Below are 23,281 nucleotides of genomic sequence, written 5' to 3' on the forward strand. Positions count from 1 at the left end.
ATGTGATTTTGATTTGCTTGTAGGGGAGGACTGCTGGGGGCTGGGGATGTGGTGAGGAGAGAATGCTCATCACTTTCTGAGATGGCACGCAGAATCTGGGGGCTCTCTATCTTCTGGGATTACTCTGAAGACAAAAGGCAGTCAGGCTGAAGGACACTGTCAAATGACTCAAAGGTAAAGATCTGAGTGGAAGATAGCTGAGTCAGATGTGAGCAGGGAAGGAGCAGGCAGGCAGGAGCCACCTGCATAGCAAGCACACAAGTGGGCTGGGGAGACCGCGAAGCAGTAGTGTACAGAACTTGCATGCCCATGTACCCAGGTTCAAACCCCACTATCCAGCAGAACTGATCAGAGCTTTGCTCTAGTTCATAAAAATAAATCTTAACATTTTTTGAGAGTGAGCATGCTATGTAATGTGAGCAGGGTGAGCATAGTAAATGCAGAGCTCAGAGCCAGACACAGTCAGTATCAAGTGTATATCCCTGTTCTAATTCTGGGTCCCATAATAATTCCTCAGGGAGACCCTGAATACCTGGGGTCGTAAACTCAGCCCTCTCCTCTGCTCTTGAGAGAGTTCCACTCCTAGGGCCCCAGAGGAGCAGTAGCAACAGGAAACCCCAAAGCCTCCAGAAGGAGAAAAGAGAGATAGGGTTGGAAGGGCCAGTGGGGTTCCAACTATCTCCCCAAGATCAGGAAGAATGGGGGACAGGGTCTAGGTGAGGACAGTCCCAAGTTACACTGGTCCCCACCAATGCCTCTCAATCCAGGAGCTCTAGGGTGAGGACTCTGCTGAGTGCCAGGGCTTCCAGTCTTGGGGCCCCTCTCTGACTGTGGCCCTAAACTCACCCTGTTGGTGAGCTGGCAGAGCCAGCATGGACCTGGAGAGGGGGAGAGGGCCAAACCATGGGCATAGGCCACCACGCAGATGTCCTTGCCCTGCTCTGTGACCTGGGATTTTGTGACCCATTTAAGGACTTTCTGAGGCACAGGGCAGCAGCAGGGGGAGAGGGACCAGAAACACAGGAAAGAGGAGGGCCTCAGAATGTAGGCCCAGCATGGGAGGATGCCAGTGGCAGGCAGGGAGGCACCCAGGGGTGAGAAAACAGGGAGGCAAAGGTTATTGGGCACTTCTGGGACCTAACACTCAGGAAGCCACACCTGGAGGTGGTAAGGACACAGAAGAGATACCGGGCCAGGGGCTTCTAGTCACAGCTCCCTAGATGCTGTGACATAGGGTAAGTTGTATTCCTTCTCTGAACCTCAATGCCCCACCTGCAAAATGTATCACCATCACTACCGCCAACACCACCTCCTACCCCTCCTACTCCACCGAGCTCAGGGCTCTGGCAGAAACAGGTCTCTGCTTCAGAGACCCAAAGTGTGCGGGGTGGGGAGAAGGATGTCAGAAGACTTGGGTGTGAATCTCACTCTGCATCTGACTCATGAGCAGCACTGGGCAAGCCCTTTTTCTAGGACTCAGTTCCTCCTTTCAGAAACTGAGACACCTACAGTCCACACAACTCAGGAAACGCGAATAAATAAATAAATAAAATTTAAAAAAAATAAAAAGCAAAAAAAAAACACTCCACAAAAGAAAATACACTCCACAAAAACTGGGGGAAAAATGAAGAAGAAGAAAAAGTTAACCCTTTTCCCCAAATTTCAGTGCTGGGGGGTGGGGGAGACAAGGACGAAGATCAGCCCAGGGACCACTGCAGCCTCTCCCCTAATCCTCCAGCTTGGGCTGGAGGCTTTTACCTTCACAGAAGCTGCCAAATGGTGGAGAAAGCCTGATGAATAACCACAGAGAAACTAGAACAGGAACCGGAGTGCAGGGCAAGTGGGAGAAGGGGAGTAAGGAGAGAGTGGTAGGTCAGAAAATGGAGGCAAAATTCATCAGGGAGAGAAGATCCCCCCTTAGGGCACAGGGCAGCATGCCTTGGTCCCTGGGCTTTGGGGGACACTTGGCCAAGCTCTGAGGGGACTTGGCTGGCCTCTCTTGGACTCCCTTCCTACACCCTCCTGGAAGTCACAGGGACAGGAGGAGAAGGTGAAACAAAAAGATGTTTGGTTCTGCTGGAGGAAAGGCCACCAGGCCAGCACTCTAAGGTCAGAGGGACTGTGCGGGGTAGGAACTTCTGCCTGTGGTTGGTGGGAAATCCTGTCTCCCTGTAGGGGTTCTAGGACTGGCAACTTTCTTTCTTTGGAAAACCACACCCAGCTACATCCTTGAGTTTCTGGAGACATGGGGGGACCACCCTTCACCCAACGTAAACTGAGACCTGACCAAGCTCTACTCTGTGACTTCTCACATGACCTACCTTTGGACTTGGCACTTGCCCCTGCCCCGCCACTGTACACCAAGAAGACCAAAGGGGAATATCATGGAGGACCCCCTTAGAGCCAGAGCAAAGTACTGCCCTTTTGTGGCCAGAGTTGCTCCACAGAAGCTGTGTTACACAGGGGGTGCCAGAGACACAGATGGGGTTCGGGAGGTCCCACCCACACATTACCATGGCTACATCCGCTTGGAATATCTGTTTAATGAACTTGTTCCTGGAGGAGTGGACCAGCTGGATGATGTCACCATGCAAAGTGTCCCGGTTCTTCTCCAAAAAGCCTGAATCATAGAAAGAAGCAGTCACCTGTCACCAACTCCACACCTAAATCTGACAAGACTCTAGACATTCCTTAATTCCACAATTAGAAGGGGCCAGATGGTGGTATTCCTGGTTGAGCACACACATTACAATGCACAAGTACCCTGATTCAAGGCCCAGTCCCCACCTTTAGAGGGAAAGCTTCCCTATCTTCCCCTTTCCTCTCAATTTCTCTGTCTCTATCAAAAATTAATTAACTAATTAAATTAAATCCAGGCAGGCCAAGAGGGCCTCAACATTCACTCACCTATCCCCATTTACAGTGGGGGATACTAAGCTAGAAGAGGAGGAGGACCAGCCCAAAGTCCCCCTGGGGAAAAAAATGAGGGCAGAATCAGAAATGGAACAAATTTCCCCAGCCACTGAGTCCTCCTCCCCAGCTCCAAGCTGTTCTCTGGAAGAACATGCCAGTCCTCATCCTCTGAAGTGTTAAAAGCCCTTATTAATAAATAGGAGAGAAAAATCATGTAATGGTGAAGGAATTACTTAAGAATACATTGTGGGGGGCGGGCAGTAGTACAGCGGGTTAAGCACACAGGGCGAGAAGTGCAAGAACTGGCGTAAGGATCCTGGTTCCAACCCCCAGCTCCCCACCTCCAAGGGTGGGGTGTCACTTCAAAAGCAGGTCTGCAGGTGTCTATCTTTCTCTCCCCTTCTCTGTCTTCCCCTCCTCTCTCCATTTCTCTCTGTCCTATCCAACAACAATAATAATGACAACAACGATAAACAACAAGGACAGCAAAAGAGAAAAAATAGCCTCCAGGAGCAGTGGATTTGTAGTGCAGGCACCAAGCCCCAGTAATAACTTTGGAGACAAAAAAAAAAGAATACACTGTGGTGGGGGGGGGGCAGGAGGTGTTTAACAAGTATGCAAGGAGCTGAGCTGAAAAACAGTCTTTTGGTACTACCAATGACAGACCCAAGTATTTAGCAGTCCTTCAGCTGGAACATCAGTCCCTCTGTCAGCAAAGCTTTTCTCGTGGTCCAGTGCTTTTAGAGGACTGAGCTACTTCTGGCTCCATCATGACAGGACCTTCTTTGATATACCCTCCCACCTGCTGGACCAACTTGACAACAAAGGATGAAAGCAAAGGCTGTTTGCTTTGAATTTCACAGGCATCTGGTTCTGGCCACTCCGACCATGTTCTGCTCTCTTCTTCCCTCCTATCTTCTAAATGAACCTGTTTGCATGTCCTGGGAGGAAAGATCTTTGCTTCAAAGCTTACACTTGCTCTTGTCCCTGTCACTTGGGGGGTGGCACTTGGGCTAGTTTTAAAACCAACAGTTAGAGCCATTTCTGAGCCTCAGTTTCCCCACCTATGCAAAAGAGCATTATGGGCAGTGGCACACCTGGTTGAGGTCACATGTTACAATGTACAAGGACCTGGGTTGAAACCCTTGATCCCCACACCTACAGGGAGAAAGCTTTGCAAGTGGTGAAGCAATGCTGTCTCTCTCCCTCTCTCTCTCTATCTATCTATCTATATATATATATATACCTCTCCCTTCTTGATTTCTCTCTGTCTCTATCCAATTAATTAATTAATTAATTAATTATATGTAAAAAGGAGCATTTCTCCCCACCCCACCTCCCTAAAATATATCCATATGCCCATGTCCCTGGCAGTACTACTCTTGGAGCCAAAAGCTGGGAACAGCCCAAACTTTCTCTGGCAGATGAACAGGCAGGTAAAACTATGATGTATCAATGCAAGGAATATTCTCCAAGCAGAAAAAAAGAGCTGGAGGATGGAGGAGCAGGGGACATAGCCAGCAATGCTCTCATCCACTGATACCTTTGCTCTCATAGTAGACGATGCCCGCAAAGTGGTTGATCCCAAATTGGGTGTCATAGTTGTTCTTGGGGGGGATGTAGTTGGAGTTCGGCTTGTGCTGGGAGTTGAGCTTGTTCAGCATGGTGGAGTCTGTGCCCTGTGGAAGCAAGCACAGTGTGGAGCCCCTCCCATCCTCACCCACTGCTGAGACTGGTTGGAGAGACCCACAGTGAAGACCAGGCCCCATCGCCTCGCACTACCTGGGTGTCCATACCCCTTTCTTTGCATCTTTCTCAAGAGTTTCCTCTCAAGCTCTTCAATTCCTCAGATGTTATGTTTGTGAATTACAACTACACAATCTTATGAATACATTTCTGTCTAGAGCATCTCTTTCCTAGGTGGGGATGTGGGCATTTGAGGGGGAATGAAGGTTCTGGGTTCAACTCCCAGCTCCACATGTGACAAATCAGTGCTCTCATCTCTCCTCTCATTAAAACCACTTTTTAAAAGAAGGGGCCAGGAGATATAAAGGTGTACATTCTACTGAGTAAGTTTATATAAAGTCCTGGGTTCAAGAGCCAGCACCACAGGGGTGCTGTCTTTCAAGAAGAAATTTTAAAGAATGGACTGGGAAGGCTGCTCATCATTGTTATAAGCAATGTGTGAGAACCTGAGATCATTTCCCAGAACCACATGGGAAAAAAAAACATACAATTTCTCAAGGATAGAATCAGGGTCTGATAGAACAGGAGAGAGCTCATGCCTGGGCATATGAGGCCCAGGATTCAAGTTCCAGCCCCATAAAGGAGTACCATGGATGGTGGAATGGTGTTTTGGTGTTTCTCCTCCTCTTAAAAAGAATGAAAAATGTAGCCTGGGAGGAGGCAGGATGCACAAAGCAATGGACACTCAGGCATGAAGTCCTGAGTTCAATTCCAGGCATTGAAAGTGTCCAAGTGATGCTCTGGTTCTCTTTCCCCTCATTAATAAATATAGATATAAGAGGAAGAATGAAAAGGTTGAACCAGAGAGGTTATTGGAGATGGTGACATGCATGCATGCACACATTGCATCCCCAGAGCTGCGCTAGTGAAATAAAGGCTTCGAGTTGGACTCTAGGCAGCACTGCTCCCTGGGGGGCTGGTGGAGACCCACCCTGGGGAACTTGCTCTCCTCATCAATGAGGGAGATGATGTTCATGGGCTTGTTGGCAATCATGTCTAGGGCATCCTGGTTGTCAGTGAACTCGATGTGCAGCCAGTCGATGCTCTCCAGGTCATACTCCTCCTGTTCCAGCTTGAACACGTGGTGTACGAAGAACTGCTGCAGGTGCTCGTTGGCAAAGTTGATGCACAGCTGCTCGAAGCTGGAGGCCAATGGAGGTGGGGGAGAGGGTGCTTGGGTAGGCCCCCCCAACACAGAGCCCTGTGGCCAAGGCAATTATGCCCAGATCACTCACAGGGTGTGAGGAACGAGCAGTCCCAGGCAGGACTGGGGGTGGTCACCAAATCTAGGTAGAGCAGGGACAAGAGGTGGGAAAGACCCATAGCACTGCAGATGCCAGGGGCTGATCAGGGCCTGCTCCTGCTTCCAGCCCTTCACAGGCCTCACCAAGAGGGAGGAGGCCCCCAAATGCGGCTCAGACTTAGCCTCCTGCTTCCAGGGCCTACAGTGGGCTCAGGTCCTCTCAGACACCCTGATGGGCCTCAGAATTCCAGGGCTGGGAGGAGAGTGGCCACCCTACACACACTGGCAAGGAGTGGCTGGGCAGTACCTATTGACGGTGAAGTTCTCGAACCCAAAGATGTCCAGGAGGCCGATGGAGCGGCGGGAGCTCTTCACCTCCTGGGATGGGGGCTTGTAGATGGCTGCATTGATCTTGTCCACGATCCACACGAACAGGCGCCCGTAGATGCCCTGAGAGGAGACAGCTGCCGTATCACCCCAGTCCAGCCACAGCCCCCCAGGCAGCCAGCTCAGGCCCATCACCTCCCAGGCCCATCCTTGAACAATCCTGACTCACACTCCAGAACTTGGTCACCTGATAGGATATCTGCCTTGTCATGCACACACACAGCCCAAGGTTAAGATCCAGCTCCATATGGGAGATGGCGTGGCACCAAGGGAAGCTCCAGTGTGATGGTGTCCTTCCCTCTCTGTAAGTCTTGCTATCTGAATGGAACAGCAGTTGGGAGTGATGAAATCATGTGTGTGTGGGGGGGGGGCCTGACCCGGATGTCCAGGAAAGAGCCCTACTTTGGAGGTCTTACCTCCCCACCTATCTTGGACTCTCTGGAGGAACCTGGAACAGAAGAGGGACTCATGGACAGCTGAGAGACACAAGCATACAGGCCCTCCCAATCCAGTCCACAGAATACATTAAGTAGACCAGAGAGGGCAACCCTGAGCTGGGAGTGGCACCGTCCCAGGGCCCAGGGGATGAGCAGGTGGCTGAGCCTGGACTCAGAGCTGACGGGATAAATCCCCGAGGTGCCCTGTCCTGCCTCTGGGTGACCACCCACCTTGACGAAGGCATCCCGCACATCCAATGCCTGCTCCCTGCTAAGCGGGGTGGACACCGTCTCCCCCCGAGTGATGAGTGTGCGGCTGGTCAGGCAGTTCATCAGGTCCGGGGGGTTCACCTGGGGAGGAAGGACATCAAGGCACTCACCAGCTCCCCCATGGGCATATCCTCCATTTCCATGTTTGTATCAGGGTTTACCCAAACCCTTCTTTCCACAGGGAGCATCCCCTCCACTCCTCAACCACCATCCCCCAAACACTGTTTGGAAGTCCCCATCCCTGCCAGGCCAGGCTGTGACAGGGTTTATTCTTCTCAGGCCCCCATCCTGGGCAGAGCCAGTAAACATTCACTAAAAGGCAGACCCCCACCACCACAAGCCAGGCAGCAGTGTACCTGGTTAAACACACATGTTACCATGCGCAAGGACTTGGGTTTAAGCCCCTGGTCCCCATCTGCAGAGGGGAAGCTTCACAAGTGGTGAAGCAGTGCTGTAGGTGTCAACCTATCTCCCCTTTCTTCTCAATTATTCTGTCTCTATTCAAATTAAATAACAAGTAAGACAAAGCCCACACACTCAGAACCCAAGCAAGGCCCCTTCAGGGTCCCTAGCTGACACAGAGCCTGCACATAGCAGGCTTCAGGATTTCTTGGTCCCTATAAACTCCACCCCCACTCCTGAGTCAAGCCTGGCCCTCTATAGCAGTCGGGACAGAAGGCCACACTGACCTCAAGCAGGGATGCAGCTGTGGCCAGGGATGGGGAGAAGAGGACCTCACAGGCATCCAGGTTCTCGAATGTGCGGGCTGTTGTAAGCAAAAAGTCTCAGTGGGGGCAGGTATGGGGCTTGGAGGGGACCTGGGCTTCCAGGTCCACAGAGGCCACCAGCACCAGGATTAGATGCTTGCCTGCAGCATCACAGGTTGGGGAAATGTATGTTTTCACCATCAGGGTAGGAAGTGTGATCCTAGAGCCTGGCATCAGACCTGCCCCCATTCTAGTCTCCAGTCAAGATGCCCAGATCTAGCATCCTCCCCATAGCCTCCACTTGGGACACCTGGGGCAACAGTGGCTCCTGCAGACAAGCTTTGGCGCTGGCCTCCGAAGATGTGCCCACTTCTCTAGGCACAAGCTCTGCCTCCTACCTTCATAGCCCTTCTCCATGTCCCTTATTTAAAAAATACCCATGTGAAGACCACAAGCTTGTCAAATCAAGATAATTATTTCTTTCTTTTTAATATATTTTTAAATTTTTTATATATTTTTTATTTTCCCTTTTGTTGCCCTTGTTTTTTTACTGTTGTTGTAGTTATATTTGTTGTTGTTATTGATGTCATTGTTGTTAGATAGGACAGAGAGAAATGGGGAGAGGAGGGGAAGACAGAGAGGGGAGAGAAAGATAGACACCTGCACACCTGCTTCACCACCTGTGAAGTGACTCCCCTGCTGGTGGGGAGCTAGGGGCTTGAACCGGGATCCTTATGTAGGTCTTTGCGTTTCGCGCCACTCTCTTTTATTCATTCACCAGCTCAGCTATCTGCCCCACCACCCCCCATGCGGCCATGGGACATGGGGACAAGAGCAGAGGGGGCTGATCTAGGGAGTGGCAAGCAGCTCACACACCTTCGTACTGCAGGTTGCCCAGGTGCAGGATGGCTGCCAGTAGCTTGGAGATCTCCCAGTTCTCAGTGTCAGTGAACAGCAGCACCTTCATGGCAGAGCAGATGCTGGCGTACTCCTGGCTGTCCTCCCGGCCCTCACAGGTGACACAGTTTCCCTGGTGAGGCGAGGGGAGGGAGTGGGGTGCCTCACCAGGCAGGCAGGGCTCTGAGCTCCTGTGTAGGCATGGATGTGTGCACACCACAGTGGCCAGTGGTGTTCTGGGGTCACGCTGTCCTGGTTCCAGCCCCCAGGTGACGTTTTCCCCATGCTGAGGCAGCTGATGCCCCCAAACCTACCCACTGTGTCCACCCCCAGACTACACCTGAAAACCCCAGGACCCAGAGATTAGATTTTGTCCTCAAAGACTGTACAGGCTGAGAGACAGCACAATGGTGATGCCAAAGGACTTTCATGCCTGAGGTTCTGAGACTCTGTGGCCCCAGTTTCAGTCTCCAGCACCACCATAAGCCAGAGCTGAGCAGTTCTCTGGATTCTATGTCTCAAATATACATATATATATATATATATATATATATATATATATATATATATATGTATCATACGTCATATGTTTACTTGTCCCTGAGCTAGGTCAATGTCACACAGAGGACTATAAGCTGGTGACAGGCAGTCCCCATGGGGACAGGCCATGTGGAAATTCCCATAGCTGTGCCTGGGGTGCCCCCACCCTTTGATCCCACCTTAGCCTCACCATGGCCAAGTAGTTATAGTCGGTGGCCTGGCCCAGGCCCAGCTTCTTCTTCTGGTCCTCACTCATGCCCTCTAGCATGCAATAGAACACGTGGTAGTTCCTCTCATCAGGGGCCTGGCGGGGGGGGGGCATGGAGTTAGGGGGATAGGGGCAAGGATGGAGGGACCATCAGGAGTCAGACAAGAAGACTTTCAGCGTGTGGGCAACTGTGACAAATGGGAAGGTGGCTCAATGAGTAAAGCATGTGCTTTGCAAATCTGAGGCCCTGGGTTTGACCCCTGGGCACTGAATGTGACCAGCACACAGATCTTTCTCTTTCTCTCATGAAACAAACAAAACTTTTAAAGAATCAAGTGGCCCAGTAACATGGGGTGTGACAGGATGCTTAAAACAGTAGACATATGTGCATGAGTCCCAAATTTGATTTCCAGTGCCAGTGATGCTCTGGTTCTCTCTCTTGCTAATAAATAAATCCATTAAAAATCATAAATAAACAAATAAAGGCAACTGGCACAACCCAGGAGGATGTGCAGTAAATAATACATTAGATTCTCAAGCATGATGACCTGAATTTGATCTCCAGCATTATATGTACCAGTGTGATGCTCTGGTTCTCTCTCAATAATACATAATTTTTTAAAAAGACAAATAATAAAAAGTAATTGGTGCAGCCCAGGAAGTGGCACAGTGGATATGGTCTTGGACCCTCAAGTGTGAGGTCCCAAATTCTATCCCCAGTACTGTGTGTGTCAGAGTAACACTGGTATTCTCTCTCTTTGATTAATAATTAATTAATTAATTAATTAATTAATACTGCCACCAGAGTTATCGCTTGGCCTCTGTGCTTGCACAACAAATCCACTGCTCCTAGTGGCTACTTTTCCCTTTTCTTTTTTTTCTTTATTTTATTTTAAAATAACAGAAAGAAATTGAGAGGAAAGGAGACTAAGAGAGAGAAAGACATCTACAGCACTGTTTCACTGCTCATGAAGTTCCCACCTGCTAGTGGGGACTGAGGGGTTAAACCCAGGCGCTTGCCCATGGTAATATGGCTCTCAACTGGATGCGCCACCGCCTGTCCCCAATAAATCTTTTTAAAGGACAAGCAGTAAATCCATAAACATAAATGTGAAGCCCAGGAGGTAGCGCAGTGGATAAAGCATCGGACTCTCAAACATGAGGACCCCAGTTTTATCCCCAGCAGTGCATGTGCCAGGCGACCTCTGGTGCTCTTCCCACTCTCTCCTGCCCTGTACCCCACCTTTTCCCGGAGGTTCCCCACCTGGCGGCACACGCGCGACTTCTCCAGCAGGTACTGCTCGATCCTGGCACCCTCGATGGCGCCGCGCTTGTTGAAGTGGATGTCAATGTACTTGCCAAAGCGGCTGGAGTTGTCATTGCGGATGGTTTTGGCGTTGCCAAAGGCTGGGGGGCAGGGAGGCTGGTGGGCGGAGCGGACCAACCAGCCCAAAGCGCGCCACGCCCACCGCCCCGACCCCGCCTACCTTCCAGAATGGGCGTGGCCTCAAGCACCTGCTGCTCGATCCAGGAGTGCTGCCCACTAATGGCCGCCAGGAACTGCAGGATCAGCTTGGTGCTTTCGGTCTTGCCAGCCCCGGACTCCCCACTGCAGAGGGACAAGGAGAAGCAGGCCCCGTCACAGCCCACCAGAGCCGCCCCTCAGCCAGCCGTTCCCTGCTTCTGATAATAATGCACAGGGCACCTGTGTAGAAATATCCAGCCCCATCATCCAGGCACACACAGCCCTCCACCCTCACTCAGACTTTGGTTGCATTAATAAAGATAGAAGGCCTGGGAAAGAGGAGGTGATTTTCATACTGCACACACATTAAACCTTTTACCCTCTGTCCAAGCTAGAACAGGAGCCTGAGATTTCAGCTCAACAGGTCAGCTGTAAAGAAGTTAACCATGAGCTTGGGCCACATTGCCAGAGCTAAGGGGTAAGGAAAGCACCATACAAGGGGTGACAGGAGCCAAAGATGGGGACTCCTGGAGGCCACCCCCTCCCACCTGATGATGCAGCACTGGTCACGACTGTTGCGTTTCATGTTGAAGTAGCAGTTGTCAGCAATAGCGAAGATGTGGGGGGGCATCTCACCGATCTTCTTGTTGGTGTACTGGCGGATATGCTCAGAGGAATAAATGGAGAGCAGCTGATAAGGGTTCACGGCCACCAGGATGGAGCCCGTGTAGGTCTGCAAACAACAGACAAAGGATCGGAGACCCAGCTCAAGTCTGATGCACAAGGGTGCCCCATGATGCCAATTAAAGTCAGGACAGAAGGGCAGGATGGAAGGAGATGTCTGAGGATGTCATCTTTGTTTTAAACTGAGGACAACATCACAGCCTACAGAGACTGATGGAGATGGGCCTTCCTGAGCCTGCAAGGCAGCTCAGCAAGAGAGCACAAACACAAGACCCTGGTTTCCATCCCTGGCCCTGCAGTGAAAACCATCTTAGTGGACCAGGAGGTGGCACAGTGGATAAAAAGTTGGAACTCAAGGTCCTGAATTCAATCCCTGATACCTCATGTGTCAAAGGATGCTCTAGTTATCTCTCTCTCTCTCTCTCTCTCTCATAAATAAATAAAATCTACAGAAATTGAAAAGGGTGTTTTAAAATTTACAGGGCATAGTAGGCACTCATTAGTCTCTGCCTTCTACATTCACCTCTGAACTGTGTGTTCCCAGCTTCTGAAGTGACATTCATAAACTGGATGATGCTGGGGCAATGCAAGGTAGGAGTGGAACCAAGCCATAAAGAGCTACATGGGGATGGGGGCATGGTCATGGTACCAGAGGCTGCAGGTTCAAGCCCCAGAACCCTATTATGCCAGAGTGAGTAGTGTGCACTAATCCTTTCTCCCTTAACCTCACCTTTCCCTGATAATAAACTTCTCTCTGATAATAAATGTCTCTTTACAAAAAGAGAGCAAGCTATGGGATCTGGACTATGTTGCTCCAGGATTGGGTAATCCCTAGTCCCTTGAAGCACTGTCCCCTGACTTGTGTTTACAGAGTTCCTCTGCTGTCCAGGGCAGTGAGGCCAGGTGCATCTCCGCCTTCTAGAGGCTTCTCTCTTTGGCGCCTCCATGGGAGCACAGATAGGCTGGCTAAGCCAAGACTTGCTGCCCTGGCCCAGAGGTCCCCACACATCACTCTGGGGAGTCCCCTTTCCACCGCCCCTCCTCATCTGGGCTGGGAGAAGCTGAGGGAAGATGCAATGGCTCTGGGGGAGGTGACAGTCCTGGCTGCATGTGGGACTATGTGAAAGCTTGGTAGAGCTGAGGGGAGCTCTCCCATCCTTGGATGGAGGTCTGGAAAGACACCCCACTTGTTAGCCTCTCTCCTTATAGAGATGAGCCAAGAGGAAAAGTCTCCCAGACTCAGTTTCTCCTTGTTAATCTCTCAAGCTCACATAAAGCCTACAAACCTCTCACACTTAGTTCCCCCTGCTAGCAGGCCAAATGGCTGCCTGCTTGAGGGTTCACACAAAGTTCACCATAGTCATTCAAAGTTCACACATAGCTTCACACCTAACTATAACTTTACCTTTTGATCATATAGGAGAATACACCCCTGCCAGTACCCAGCAGTGAGACCCCATATTCTATTTCCTTGTGCCATTTGATACCTCTGATTTATATCAAGCTTTGTTTTTCTTCTCTACCTCACCTTACTGGTTTAACCCCTATGCTTTTCTCAAATACCTTTGGATAATTAACTTGCCTGCATCATGGAAACTAACTGTCTTGACCTTTATGTATCTCATCAATTCTTGTCATACCAACCCCTTACCATGGGGGCAAGCTGACCTTTAAGAAACCTGTAATTTCTGACACATGTGAGAAATGTTCTTTGTTTAACTCAGTCTAAAAGCCTGTACCCACCTCCAAATAAATGGATGTTCATACCAGAATATCTCCCATGCCTCTTTCTAATTCACACAGTCACTAGAGCTGGTGAGGGAGGGTCGGAGGCTTACCCCCCTCCCCGGGTTGGAGCCACTCCACATGAGTGCCGGCATCTGCACACCCTCCCACTAAGGCTCAGCATGTGCCCCAGAGCCACGTAAACTTCAAGCTGCCATGCGGAGCAGGTGGTGCTGTAGGAACTGCATGCTGGGAAAACACCCTCCAGGGCCAGGGGGTGGAAAGGACATGCAGAGCAGCCTTGGTGCCCATGCAGGCAGCAGCCCTAGCCATACCCTCCAGGACTCTCCTCTCCCACCCCTCACCCACCAACCCCACTCTGCCACAAGCAGCCAGAAGCTGCTAATGCAGGATCTGGGGTTGAGGTAGGAATGAGAGGACAAGAGGTACAACAGAAAGAGATGGCGGTTGGGTGGGGGGTGGGGGGGCAACTGGAGAGTATTCAGCCCAGCCAGGCCAGCTGATGCCTACACTCACCCACCCACTGCAGCTGGTCTGGGATGGAGGATGAGGGCAGGACAAGAGAGACAAGGACAGTCAGACAGGGGTTTCCCCACCACTGCTGGACACTGTGAGTGAGCCTTCCACGGCTCAGGGTAAGCCCACTGAGGGAACCTGCCAGAGAAGCCCACTGAGGTCACCCTTTGGGTGATCATATCATCTCTCTGAGTCTCAGTTTGCCCATCTGTAAAAGGGTGATTAAAGCAGAGGGGAATGCTTTAGCACTAGAGCACAGTAATTGCATGCCTGAGACCCAGAGGCTCCAGGTTCATTCCCCAGAACCACCTCACACCAGAGGTGCATAGTGCTCTGGTGGTTCATAAAACTAAAATAGGGCTGGGGAGATAGCACAGCAATGGGCACACCAGAATTTTGTGCCAGAAGCCCTTGAGGACCCAGCTTCAATTCCAGGCACCACCATAAGCCACAGCTGAAGAGTGCTCTTGTAAATTAAATTAAATTCACAAATAAAAATAATCCTAAGTGAGGAGATGGCTTCTGCTCATCAGGCAGGGCCAGTCCAGACTTCCTGTATCCTGTGTCACCTTCCTTCCCAACAAGTGGGCCCTTATCCTCTGGTCCCTGACCACCAAGTGAGAGGCAAAGACAAGGGGCATAGCCTGGGGCTATGGGAATTTGATAAGGCCTGTGGGCTCAAGGTGTGTGTAAAAAGAGAGACAAGGAGGACAAATGGGACAGGAGACAGAACTGGAATATGTCCCCACTTGGGCCTTGCCCACTCCCCCATTCTGACCACCTTGGGTGCTCAGCAGGCCTTGTTCAGCTTCCCTATTGGGATTTAGTCTCCACACTGCCTCCCATCATCCCTCCATTCTGAGATGCAGTGACTTCACTTTTTTGTTGTTCCACCACCCATGGAGCTCCCCTGATACAGTTCATGGTGCTCCATGTGGTAGCAGGGCTCAAACACAGTGCCTCACACAATGTAAGACTGTGCTCTGCCAGGTGAGCTAGCTACTGACCCCAGAAGAAGCATTTTAAAAACTTCAGTGTTGGGGCTGGAATTTAGCCCATGTGGTAGAGCGCACATTTTACCACACTCAAAGATCCAGGTTCAAGTTTCCAGCCAGCACATAGAGTACCATCAAAGAAGAAGCTTCACATGTGGTAGAGAAGCGTTGTTGTGCCTTGGGTGAAATGTGATCCTTCTGCAAAAGCCAGAAACACAACTAAGCAAGGGGAGAAGGCATTTGCACATCATATATCTAACAAGAGACTGGAATCAAACGGTTAATAAAATATCATCCAGGTTGGGGGCTGGGCTGTAGCACACCGGGTTTAGCACTTGTGGCACAAAGCACAAGGACTGGCGGAAGGATCCTGGTTCAAGCCCCTGGCTCTCCACCTGCAAGGGAGTCACTTCACAAGCGGTGAAGCAGGTCTGCAGGTGTCTATCTTTCTCTCCCCCTCTCTGTCTTCCCCTCCTCTCTCCATTTCTCTCTGTCTTATCCAACAACAATGACAACAATACTAGTAACAACAACACTGATGAACAAAGGCAACAAAAGGGAAAAAATGGCCTCCAGGAGCAGTGGATTCGTAGTGCAGGCACCGAGCCCCAGCAATAACCCTGGAGGCAAATATATATATCATCCATGTCAACAACAAAAACCAAACAACCCAATACAAAAGTGGGCAAAAGACCAGAATAGGCAGTTCTCTACATCAGACATTCAGATGACCCATGGACATATAAAAAAGATTCCATATCATTTATCATTAAAGAAATTAAAATTAAAACAGCACTGAGCTTCACACCTATGAGAATAACCTGTATAAACAAAACAGGAAATGGCATGAGTTGGCAAAAATGTGGAGAAAAAGGGAATTTAGTACATTGATAGTGGGAATGCAAACTGGTGCAGCCCTTTTGGAAGACTGTGTGGAGAGTACTTACACAAATAGAAATGGGATTATCTTATAAGCCAGCTGTACCACTCTTAGGCATTTATCCAAAGGACATGCAAACACTAGTTTGAAGGGACATGTGCACCTCTATACTCATAGCTGCATTATTCACAATGATCAAAGAGTAGAAGCAGCCTAAATGGGGGATCGGGTGGTGGCGCAGTGGGTTAAGCGCACGTGGCGCAAAGCGCAGGTACCGGTGTAAGGATCCCGGTTCGAGCCCCCGGCTCCCCACCTGCAGGGGAGTCTCTTCACGGGCGGTGAAGCAGGTCTGCAGGTGTCTATCTTTCTCTCCCCCTCTCTCTCTGTCTTCCCCTCCTCTCTCCATTTCTCTCTGTCCTATCCAACAACAAAGCAATGTCAACAATGGCAATAATAACCACAACGAGGCTGCAACAACTAGGGCAACAAAAAGGGGGAAAAATGGCCTCCAGGAGCGGTGGATTCATGGTGCAGGCACCGAGCCCAGCAATAACCCTGGAGGGAAAAAAAAAAAAGAAGCAGCCTAAATGTCCATCACTGAAACAAAATGGATGGGACTGGAGGTGACTGTGCAAAGTTAAATAAGAGGTGAAGGACAACTACAAGATGTTTTCTCTCCTATGTAGAATACAGAGGACTAAAGTAAATGAATTTGAGGGGGAAAAAGATGATAACTAAACTGCCTTTTGGACTTTGTGAGAACTATGTTGACTACTGGGAGGGGAGAGGAGAATCAGATCTTTGATGTGTGTAGCAACTCACACACACACACCAGGTTTGGGCTTGAAATTATACCTCTGAAGTCTTACAGTTGTGTAAAATACTGTTAAATTACTAATTTAAAAAAAAGTCAAAAGAGTGAAAAGAGACTGAAAAAGCAAGTGATCCCCCGCCCCCCCCCCCACAGAGTCCTGATTTACATTTAGTACACAAGGAGCCCTTCCCTCCCCTCACCCAAACTACATCCGCACTTGTTTCTGGCAATCAAGATAGAATTTCAAGGTGCCAGGAGGTGGTGCACCTGGTTAATGCTCACATTACAATCTCAAGGGCCCAGGTTCAAGCCCCTGGTGCCCCGAAGCAAAGCTGCAGGTGTCTCTCTGTCTCTCTCTATCTCCCCTCTCAATTCAGTGGGTTCTAAGAAAATTAAAATGATTGCCACTATATGGTCCAGCAATTCCCCTCCCAGGGGTTGAGCTGGAGAACACAAAACTGTTACTGAAAAGATTTTTGAGTACCCGTGTTCACACAGGACCAGTCACGACATCCAAGACATGGAATCAACCCAGTAGCCCAGTGGTAGAAAAGTGGCAGCTGTGGTGACTATAAGAAACAATGACATGATCTATGCTATGACTTGGATGAAACCCGAGGGCACCACACTCAGTAAGGTGAGTCAGGAGAAGGACTGACACTGAGTGATCTGCTCCCTAAGCCATTCTCTTCAAGGTCCAAAGTCAGCAGAGGGTTAATGCCTCCTACTCAGGTCTCCAGAAATAAAACCCTGTGGGGTCAAGGGCACTGGACACAGCACAAGAAGAGGTCCCCAGGGGGCATCAAGTCCCCTGGCAAAGATCAGGAACCCCTCTGGAGTCAGAGATCTGGTATTTCTGGAACCAATTCTAGTTTTCCATCCTCCTCTTCCAGGAAAAGTTTGGGCCTGCCAGTCTGGGGTCTTTCAGCAGGCCACAAGTCTGCAGAGACACACAGCTTGATAGAGTATGCATCCAAGAGATGCCCTCCTACACACTATGCTGGGAGAAAGTGTTGGATGATTGGCCCACTGTCCCTGAAAGTCCAGGCCATAGTTTTCATGAGGTCTAAGTGGGTCTGATCCCAGACCCTCCACACACACACCTCTGCGGGTTGAGATATGGCAGGTACCCCTGACCTCTGGAATTTGGCTGGATCCCCAGACATGGGTGCCTTTCTACACATGCCACCTTCCCCCATCTCCTTCTTTAATTAAAAAGCCACGGATTACTGTGTGTGGTTAACTTGAAAACTGCCAGCAAACATCCTGAATGTTTAGCTGCCCCCCACCCCATTTGCCCTAAAGTGCCTGCAATCTACCTCTGGAAAAATGTACATTGTAAAACTTGTGACCAAACCTTCTGTAATAACATTTTCCTTGTGATCAAATAGTCTGTAGGTTAAAATGTGATTATGCATTGTCTTAGTCTGTGTTTGGGTTAATAGTTACCTCAACCTTCCCCCCAAGTTATGGGTATATCTGCCTGATTTTTCCTTCAATAAATGAGTTGCCCCACTGAGGTTCTCCCAGGGCCAACTCCTTATCTCCGAGTGCACTTTGCCACCGACACGTGGAGCTACCCCAAGACCCCCTGGGGGCCACTCTGACCCTCCATTGTTCAATGGCTGATGAGGCAGGGAACCTGGAGCGAGCTGCCCCACAGAAAAGTTGAGATGAGAGATGGAGAGGAACTTGCCAAAGGCCACATGCTGACACCTGAACGTTGGTGAGTATCCCAGATCAGAGCTCTAGTCTCTGTCAGCCCCAAGGGACCCTGTCATTCGTTCCCCAGAGGCCAACCCTCCAGTCTCTGTGACCACCCAATTAGGGTTGGGGATGTTCCTTGGACTCCAGGGAAAATAGATGATGCAGGCAACCAGGAACAGTTAGAGACTGAGCACCTGCCCAGCCCAGCAGAAGTGGGGTAATCTGAGGAACTCCTCTGGGCAAGTGATTCTCTGTTCAGGTAACCAGAGCCGTGAAGTGACCAGGGCTCAGCACGGTTAGAAATGGACACAGTGTGTGGTGGGACAAATGCCCAGCTGCTGCTTGAAAACCTGCTCTGGGGCCAGGATGTCACTTGGCAGGCAGAGCACACACCATGCTGGGTATGAGGCCCTAGGTTTGACCTTTAGCACCACATGGGAACATGCAAGGGAGTGTTTCCATTGAGGGTGGAGCACTGCTGTGGTCTCTCCTCAGTCTCCTCTCTCTTTTCCTTCTTTAAATATATATAGAATTCAAAAACTAGGGCATACTTCATAACACCCAACCAAAAAGAGGTGTGTACTCCTATGTTCATAGCAGCACAATTTCCCACGTCTACGCTCGACCGGACCTGCCAATATACGCGGATATCTTCGCCCACCCTGTCCAACGCTTGACATCTCGTCACCCAATCTGGTCCCCTACGCCTACACTGAACTTCTCTGTTCCAGACTCTTGGAAACAGAGTTGGCAGTCAGCTGAGGTAAAGAACAAACACCGCATCACAGACCCCTGTAAGCGTCAACCCGGCTTTGACCTAGCACGTTATGATTGGGTCCTCTTCAATCGCTATCGAACAGGCCATGGCCGGTGCGCTGCTATGTTCCATCGCTGGGGAGCCAGAGACGACCCGAACTGCCCCTGCGGCTACAGACAGACTATGACCCACATAGTCAACGACTGCTACCTCTCCAGATTCAAAGGAGGTCTTGAAACTTTACATCAGGCTCAACCTGACGCTGTTGAATGGCTACGGAAGAAGGGCAAACGCTAGAAGAAGAAGAAGCAGCACAATTCATAATAGTTATAACCTGGGAGCAACCCAGGTGCCCAACAACAGATGAGTGGCTGAGAAAGCTGTGGTATATATACACAATGGAATACTATGCAGCTATCAGGAACAATGAACCCACCTTCTCTGACCCATCTTGGACAGAGCTAGAAGGAATTATGTTAAGTGAGCTAAGTCAGAAAGATAAAGATGAGTATGGGATGATCCCACTCATCAACAGAAGTTGAGTAAGAAGATCTGAAAGGGAAACTAAAAGCAGGACCTGACCAAATTGTAAGTAGGGCACCAAAGTAAAAACCCTGTGGTGAGGGGTAGACATGCACCTTCCTGGGACAGTGGGGGGTGGGAGTGGGTGGGAAGGATGGGTCACAGTCTTTCGGTGGTGGGAATGGTGTTTATGTACACTCCTAGTAAAATGTAGTCATATAAATCACTAGTTAATTAATACGAAAGGGGGAAAATTAATTGTATGTCTCGAAGTTTTTCAAAACACAAACTGAATCTTTTCAATATATAGGCTGTGTAATTGATATGCAGATTCTCTCAAAAGCCTAGACCAAGTAGATCAGAAGCAACCAATAGCACAGCTATATACAAGATACTGGATACTGTACAGCAAACCCTAACAAAAGGACTTTTCAAAGTTAACCCAATTACCAAATAATGTGATGATAACATTAACTATCGATAGTCTTTTTGAACCCTAAGACAGCAGGAACCTCACATCTCCACTATAGAGCCCCTACTTCCCCCAGTCCTGGAACCCTTGGATAGGGCCCACTTTCCCATATGCCTCTCCCAATCCATATCAAATAAGATTGCATCTGCCGATCACAACCTAACCAACACAACGATTTCCACCTCAACATGCTTCACTTCAGACTGTGTCCAGAGACTTCACGTGTGGAATGACGACCCTTCAACTTCATTACTCGGGTGAGACCTTTCCTTTCATAGTATACTCTAATTTTATCTCAGGTGGTTGGTTCACTTTCTAACAAAGTCCCCAAACCTAGATATACACCAGGTCCCCTGAGATAGAGCATATGTTCACACGTATCCGTAAACTACTGCAAAATATATACCTGAAAGCAGAAGTACACTAGAGTTTGCAGTGAGTACCCCCCTAACATTTCCTCTCCACTATTCCAAGCTTTGGGTCCATAATTGCTCAACAATTTGTTTGGCTTTGTATGTTAACTCTCTTTTCAGTTACCAGGTTCCAGATGTCATCAGGATGCCGGCCAGGCTTCCCTAGACTGAAGACCCCACCAATGTGTCCTGGAGCTCCGCTTCCCCAGAGGCCCACCCTACTAGGGAAAGAGAGAGGCAGACTGGGAGTATGGACCAACCAGTCAACACCCATGTTCAGTGGGGAAACAATTACAGAAGCTAGACCTTCTACCTTCTGCAACCCACAATGACCCTGGGTCCATGCTCCCAGAAGGATAGAGAATGGGAAAGCTATCAGGGGAGGGGGTGGGAAATGGAGATTGGGTGGTGGGAATTGTGTGGAATTGTACCCCTCCTACCCTATGGTTTTGTTAATTAATCCTTTCTTAAATAAATAAAAAAATAAAAAAAGAATCTAATAGAAAGTTACCCAGATTTCCCTGAAAATTATAAATATAGTTTTGCCTAGCTAAGAAAAAAAAAACTAGGGCATAGGAGACAGCATAATGGTTATGCAGAAAAATCTTCATGCCAGAGGCCCTCAGATCCCAAGTTCAATCCCCAGTACCATCATCAACTAGAGCTGAGCAGTGCTCTAATATATATATGATTGGGCAGTGGTGTACCCACTTGACTACACATGTTACAATACACAAGGACCCTAGTTCAAACCTCCCAGCCCCCACCTGCAGAGAGGAAGCCCCATGAATGGTGAAGCATGTACTGCAGGTGTCTCCCTCCCTTTCTATTTCCCTTTCTCTTCTCTATTTCTCTCTGTCCTATTAAATAAAGGGGGGGTAGGAAAAATGACTACTGGGAGCAGTAGATTCTCATGCAGGCATTAAGCCCCAGCAATAACTCTAGTGGCAATGAAAGAAGAAAACGAAAGGAGGGAAGGAAGGAAGGAAGGGAGTGAGGGAGGAGGAAGGAAAGGTAGAAAGGCAGGAAGAAAGAGATTTAAAACAAAACACTGGGCCAGGGAGGCCATTCAGTATGAGACCCTTAGTTCATTCCCCAGTGTCCCTTAAAAAAATAATGTTTGCTTGAGGCTCTGAGGTCCCAGGTTCAATCCCCAGCCCTACCATAAGCCAGAGCTGAACAGTGCTCTGGTCTAAAAGTAAACATAATAATAACATGGTCTCAATCAGGCCAGGGTGTACCCAATAGAACACACCTTATCCCCAGCCCTACCATAAGCCAGAGCTGAACAGTGCTCTGGTCTAAAAGTAAACATAATAATAACATGGTCTCAATCAGGCCAGGGTGTACCCAATAGAACACACCTTAGCATGTGCAAGGACTTGGATTCAAACCCCCCATCATAATCACGGGATGGGCAAAGTGTGTATGGAAGCTCACGAGTGGTGAAACAATGCTGCATGTGTCTTTCTCTATTTCTCTGTGTATTAGAGAAAAAAAAAGAAGAATAAAAGATGGACAGAAACAAGGAAAGGAAAACCACTGGGAACCAGAGAGTCATGCAGGCACAGAGCCCGTGATGACTGTGGTGGCAAATTTTTTTAACTGTGGATCTCACCCATCCTCCACAAACCTGGGGAGTCTGCAAGGCAGGGAAACATCCTCTCCAATTCTGGAGAGGCCAGGAGCTGAGAGGGAGCGAGAGAGAGACTGAATGGAGTGTGGACTGCCCAGAGTAGGGAGGAGGCCTCCTCACAGGCAGCAGTAGCCTCGCAGGCAGCAATGTGGGTGGGTGGGGCGAGCCTCCTGGGCGGGCGAGTGGGTGGGGTGCAGTGGGCGGGGAGAGCCAATTGGTGGGGCCTCAGAGGCCGGGGCGGGGCCTTGGAGCCCCGGCCACACTCACATAGATGAGGTGGTCCCGGTAGCGGATGAGCAGGTTACGCAGGATGCCCGCCTCGTTGAGGTCGCCCAAGCGGATCATGTCCTCCACGCCATGGACCGACGTGGGGTGCATGGGCTTGATGTGCGTGGCGTTCTGCGGGGAGATCCAGTGTTCCTGCGGGGAGGGGAAGCACCGGCGTCAAGCTCTGGAGCCCAGGTTTCTGGGAGCTGAAGGGGGAGTCCAGAGGGTCAAGCCCCTGGCTGGGCCACCCTGGTGATGGCCTGAAGCTCTCCGCCTGACACTCAGTTCTAACCGTGGGTGAGGATGGTGTCGGACCGCGGACAGCCATTCCCCCTCTAAGGGGCTTCTCCACAGACTTAGGTGGGCAGGGCAGGAACCTGAGCCCAGGCCAGGTTATTTTAAAGGGGATTACTGCCCTGTCCCACACTGACACTTTGTCGGATGGAATGGAATAGGGTGATCAGTGAGGTTAGATAGACTTTGTCCTCAAGTGCAGTTTCTGCTAAGCAAGTGCACAGAAAGTGATTTCATAGCATGCCAAAAATAAACAAGCAGGCATCTGGCTGGAGAGTCACCAGGTAGCTGCTTTAGATCAGGCTCTAGGAGGAGATGGCCTGATATCTGGGAGGGGCCTGTGTGAAAGGAGGTTGGGGATGGGGGGAGAAGGATGGAGAGTCCAGGCTTAGGGAATTTCAGCAAAAGCAGAGCTCTCAGGCTGGCGAGGAGTGGCATGGTGAAGGAAGAGACAGGGGCAGGGCAGTTGCTGTGGAGCTGAGGCCAAGTGGGCCCAGAGGGTTTATTTCTGTGGAGCAGGGGAAAGGCTGGCCTGGGAGCCTGGGGCCAGTCAGGAACTTGGATGGCTTCCCAGGAGGGGGGCATGGGCTCCCACTGTGGTGGCTGTGGTAGCCCTGAGTGGGGGTGGGCTGACTGCACTCAAGTCTTGCCCCCCACACTACTCCATCCTCAAGGCTAAGAGGCCAAATTCCAACTGCTCTGTCACTGGTCCAGGCACAAATGACATGGCAGGGGACATCTAAGGGGGCAAAGGATAGGCTGGTG

General features: G+C 49.9%; 1 protein-coding gene across 11 annotated transcripts in view; it reads right to left on the reverse strand.

Moving 5' to 3' along the window:
- Positions 1–23,281, reverse strand: part of MYO7A (myosin VIIA) — a 70,751-nt gene that overhangs the window by 32,919 nt on the left and 14,551 nt on the right. For 10 of the 11 annotated variants that reach the window (XM_060176721.1, XM_060176719.1, XM_060176722.1 and 7 more), the window contains 12 exons: positions 22,223–22,375; positions 11,362–11,546; positions 10,836–10,957; positions 10,613–10,755; positions 9,331–9,444; positions 8,580–8,733; positions 7,686–7,762; positions 6,958–7,077; positions 6,210–6,352; positions 5,591–5,801; positions 4,457–4,592; positions 2,514–2,620 (listed from right to left, as the gene is read on the reverse strand). In XM_060176721.1, coding sequence (XP_060032704.1) covers positions 2,514–2,620; positions 4,457–4,592; positions 5,591–5,801; positions 6,210–6,352; positions 6,958–7,077; positions 7,686–7,762; positions 8,580–8,733; positions 9,331–9,444; positions 10,613–10,755; positions 10,836–10,957; positions 11,362–11,546; positions 22,223–22,375 — 1,665 coding nt within the window. The remainder of the gene's footprint in view (positions 1–2,513; positions 2,621–4,456; positions 4,593–5,590; positions 5,802–6,209; positions 6,353–6,957; positions 7,078–7,685; positions 7,763–8,579; positions 8,734–9,330; positions 9,445–10,612; positions 10,756–10,835; positions 10,958–11,361; positions 11,547–22,222; positions 22,376–23,281) is intronic. The other variant, XM_060176720.1, reaches the window with a different exon arrangement.

This window comes from Erinaceus europaeus, chromosome 17 (assembly GCF_950295315.1).
Source record: "Erinaceus europaeus chromosome 17, mEriEur2.1, whole genome shotgun sequence".
Taxonomy (NCBI): Eukaryota; Metazoa; Chordata; class Mammalia; order Eulipotyphla; family Erinaceidae; genus Erinaceus; species Erinaceus europaeus.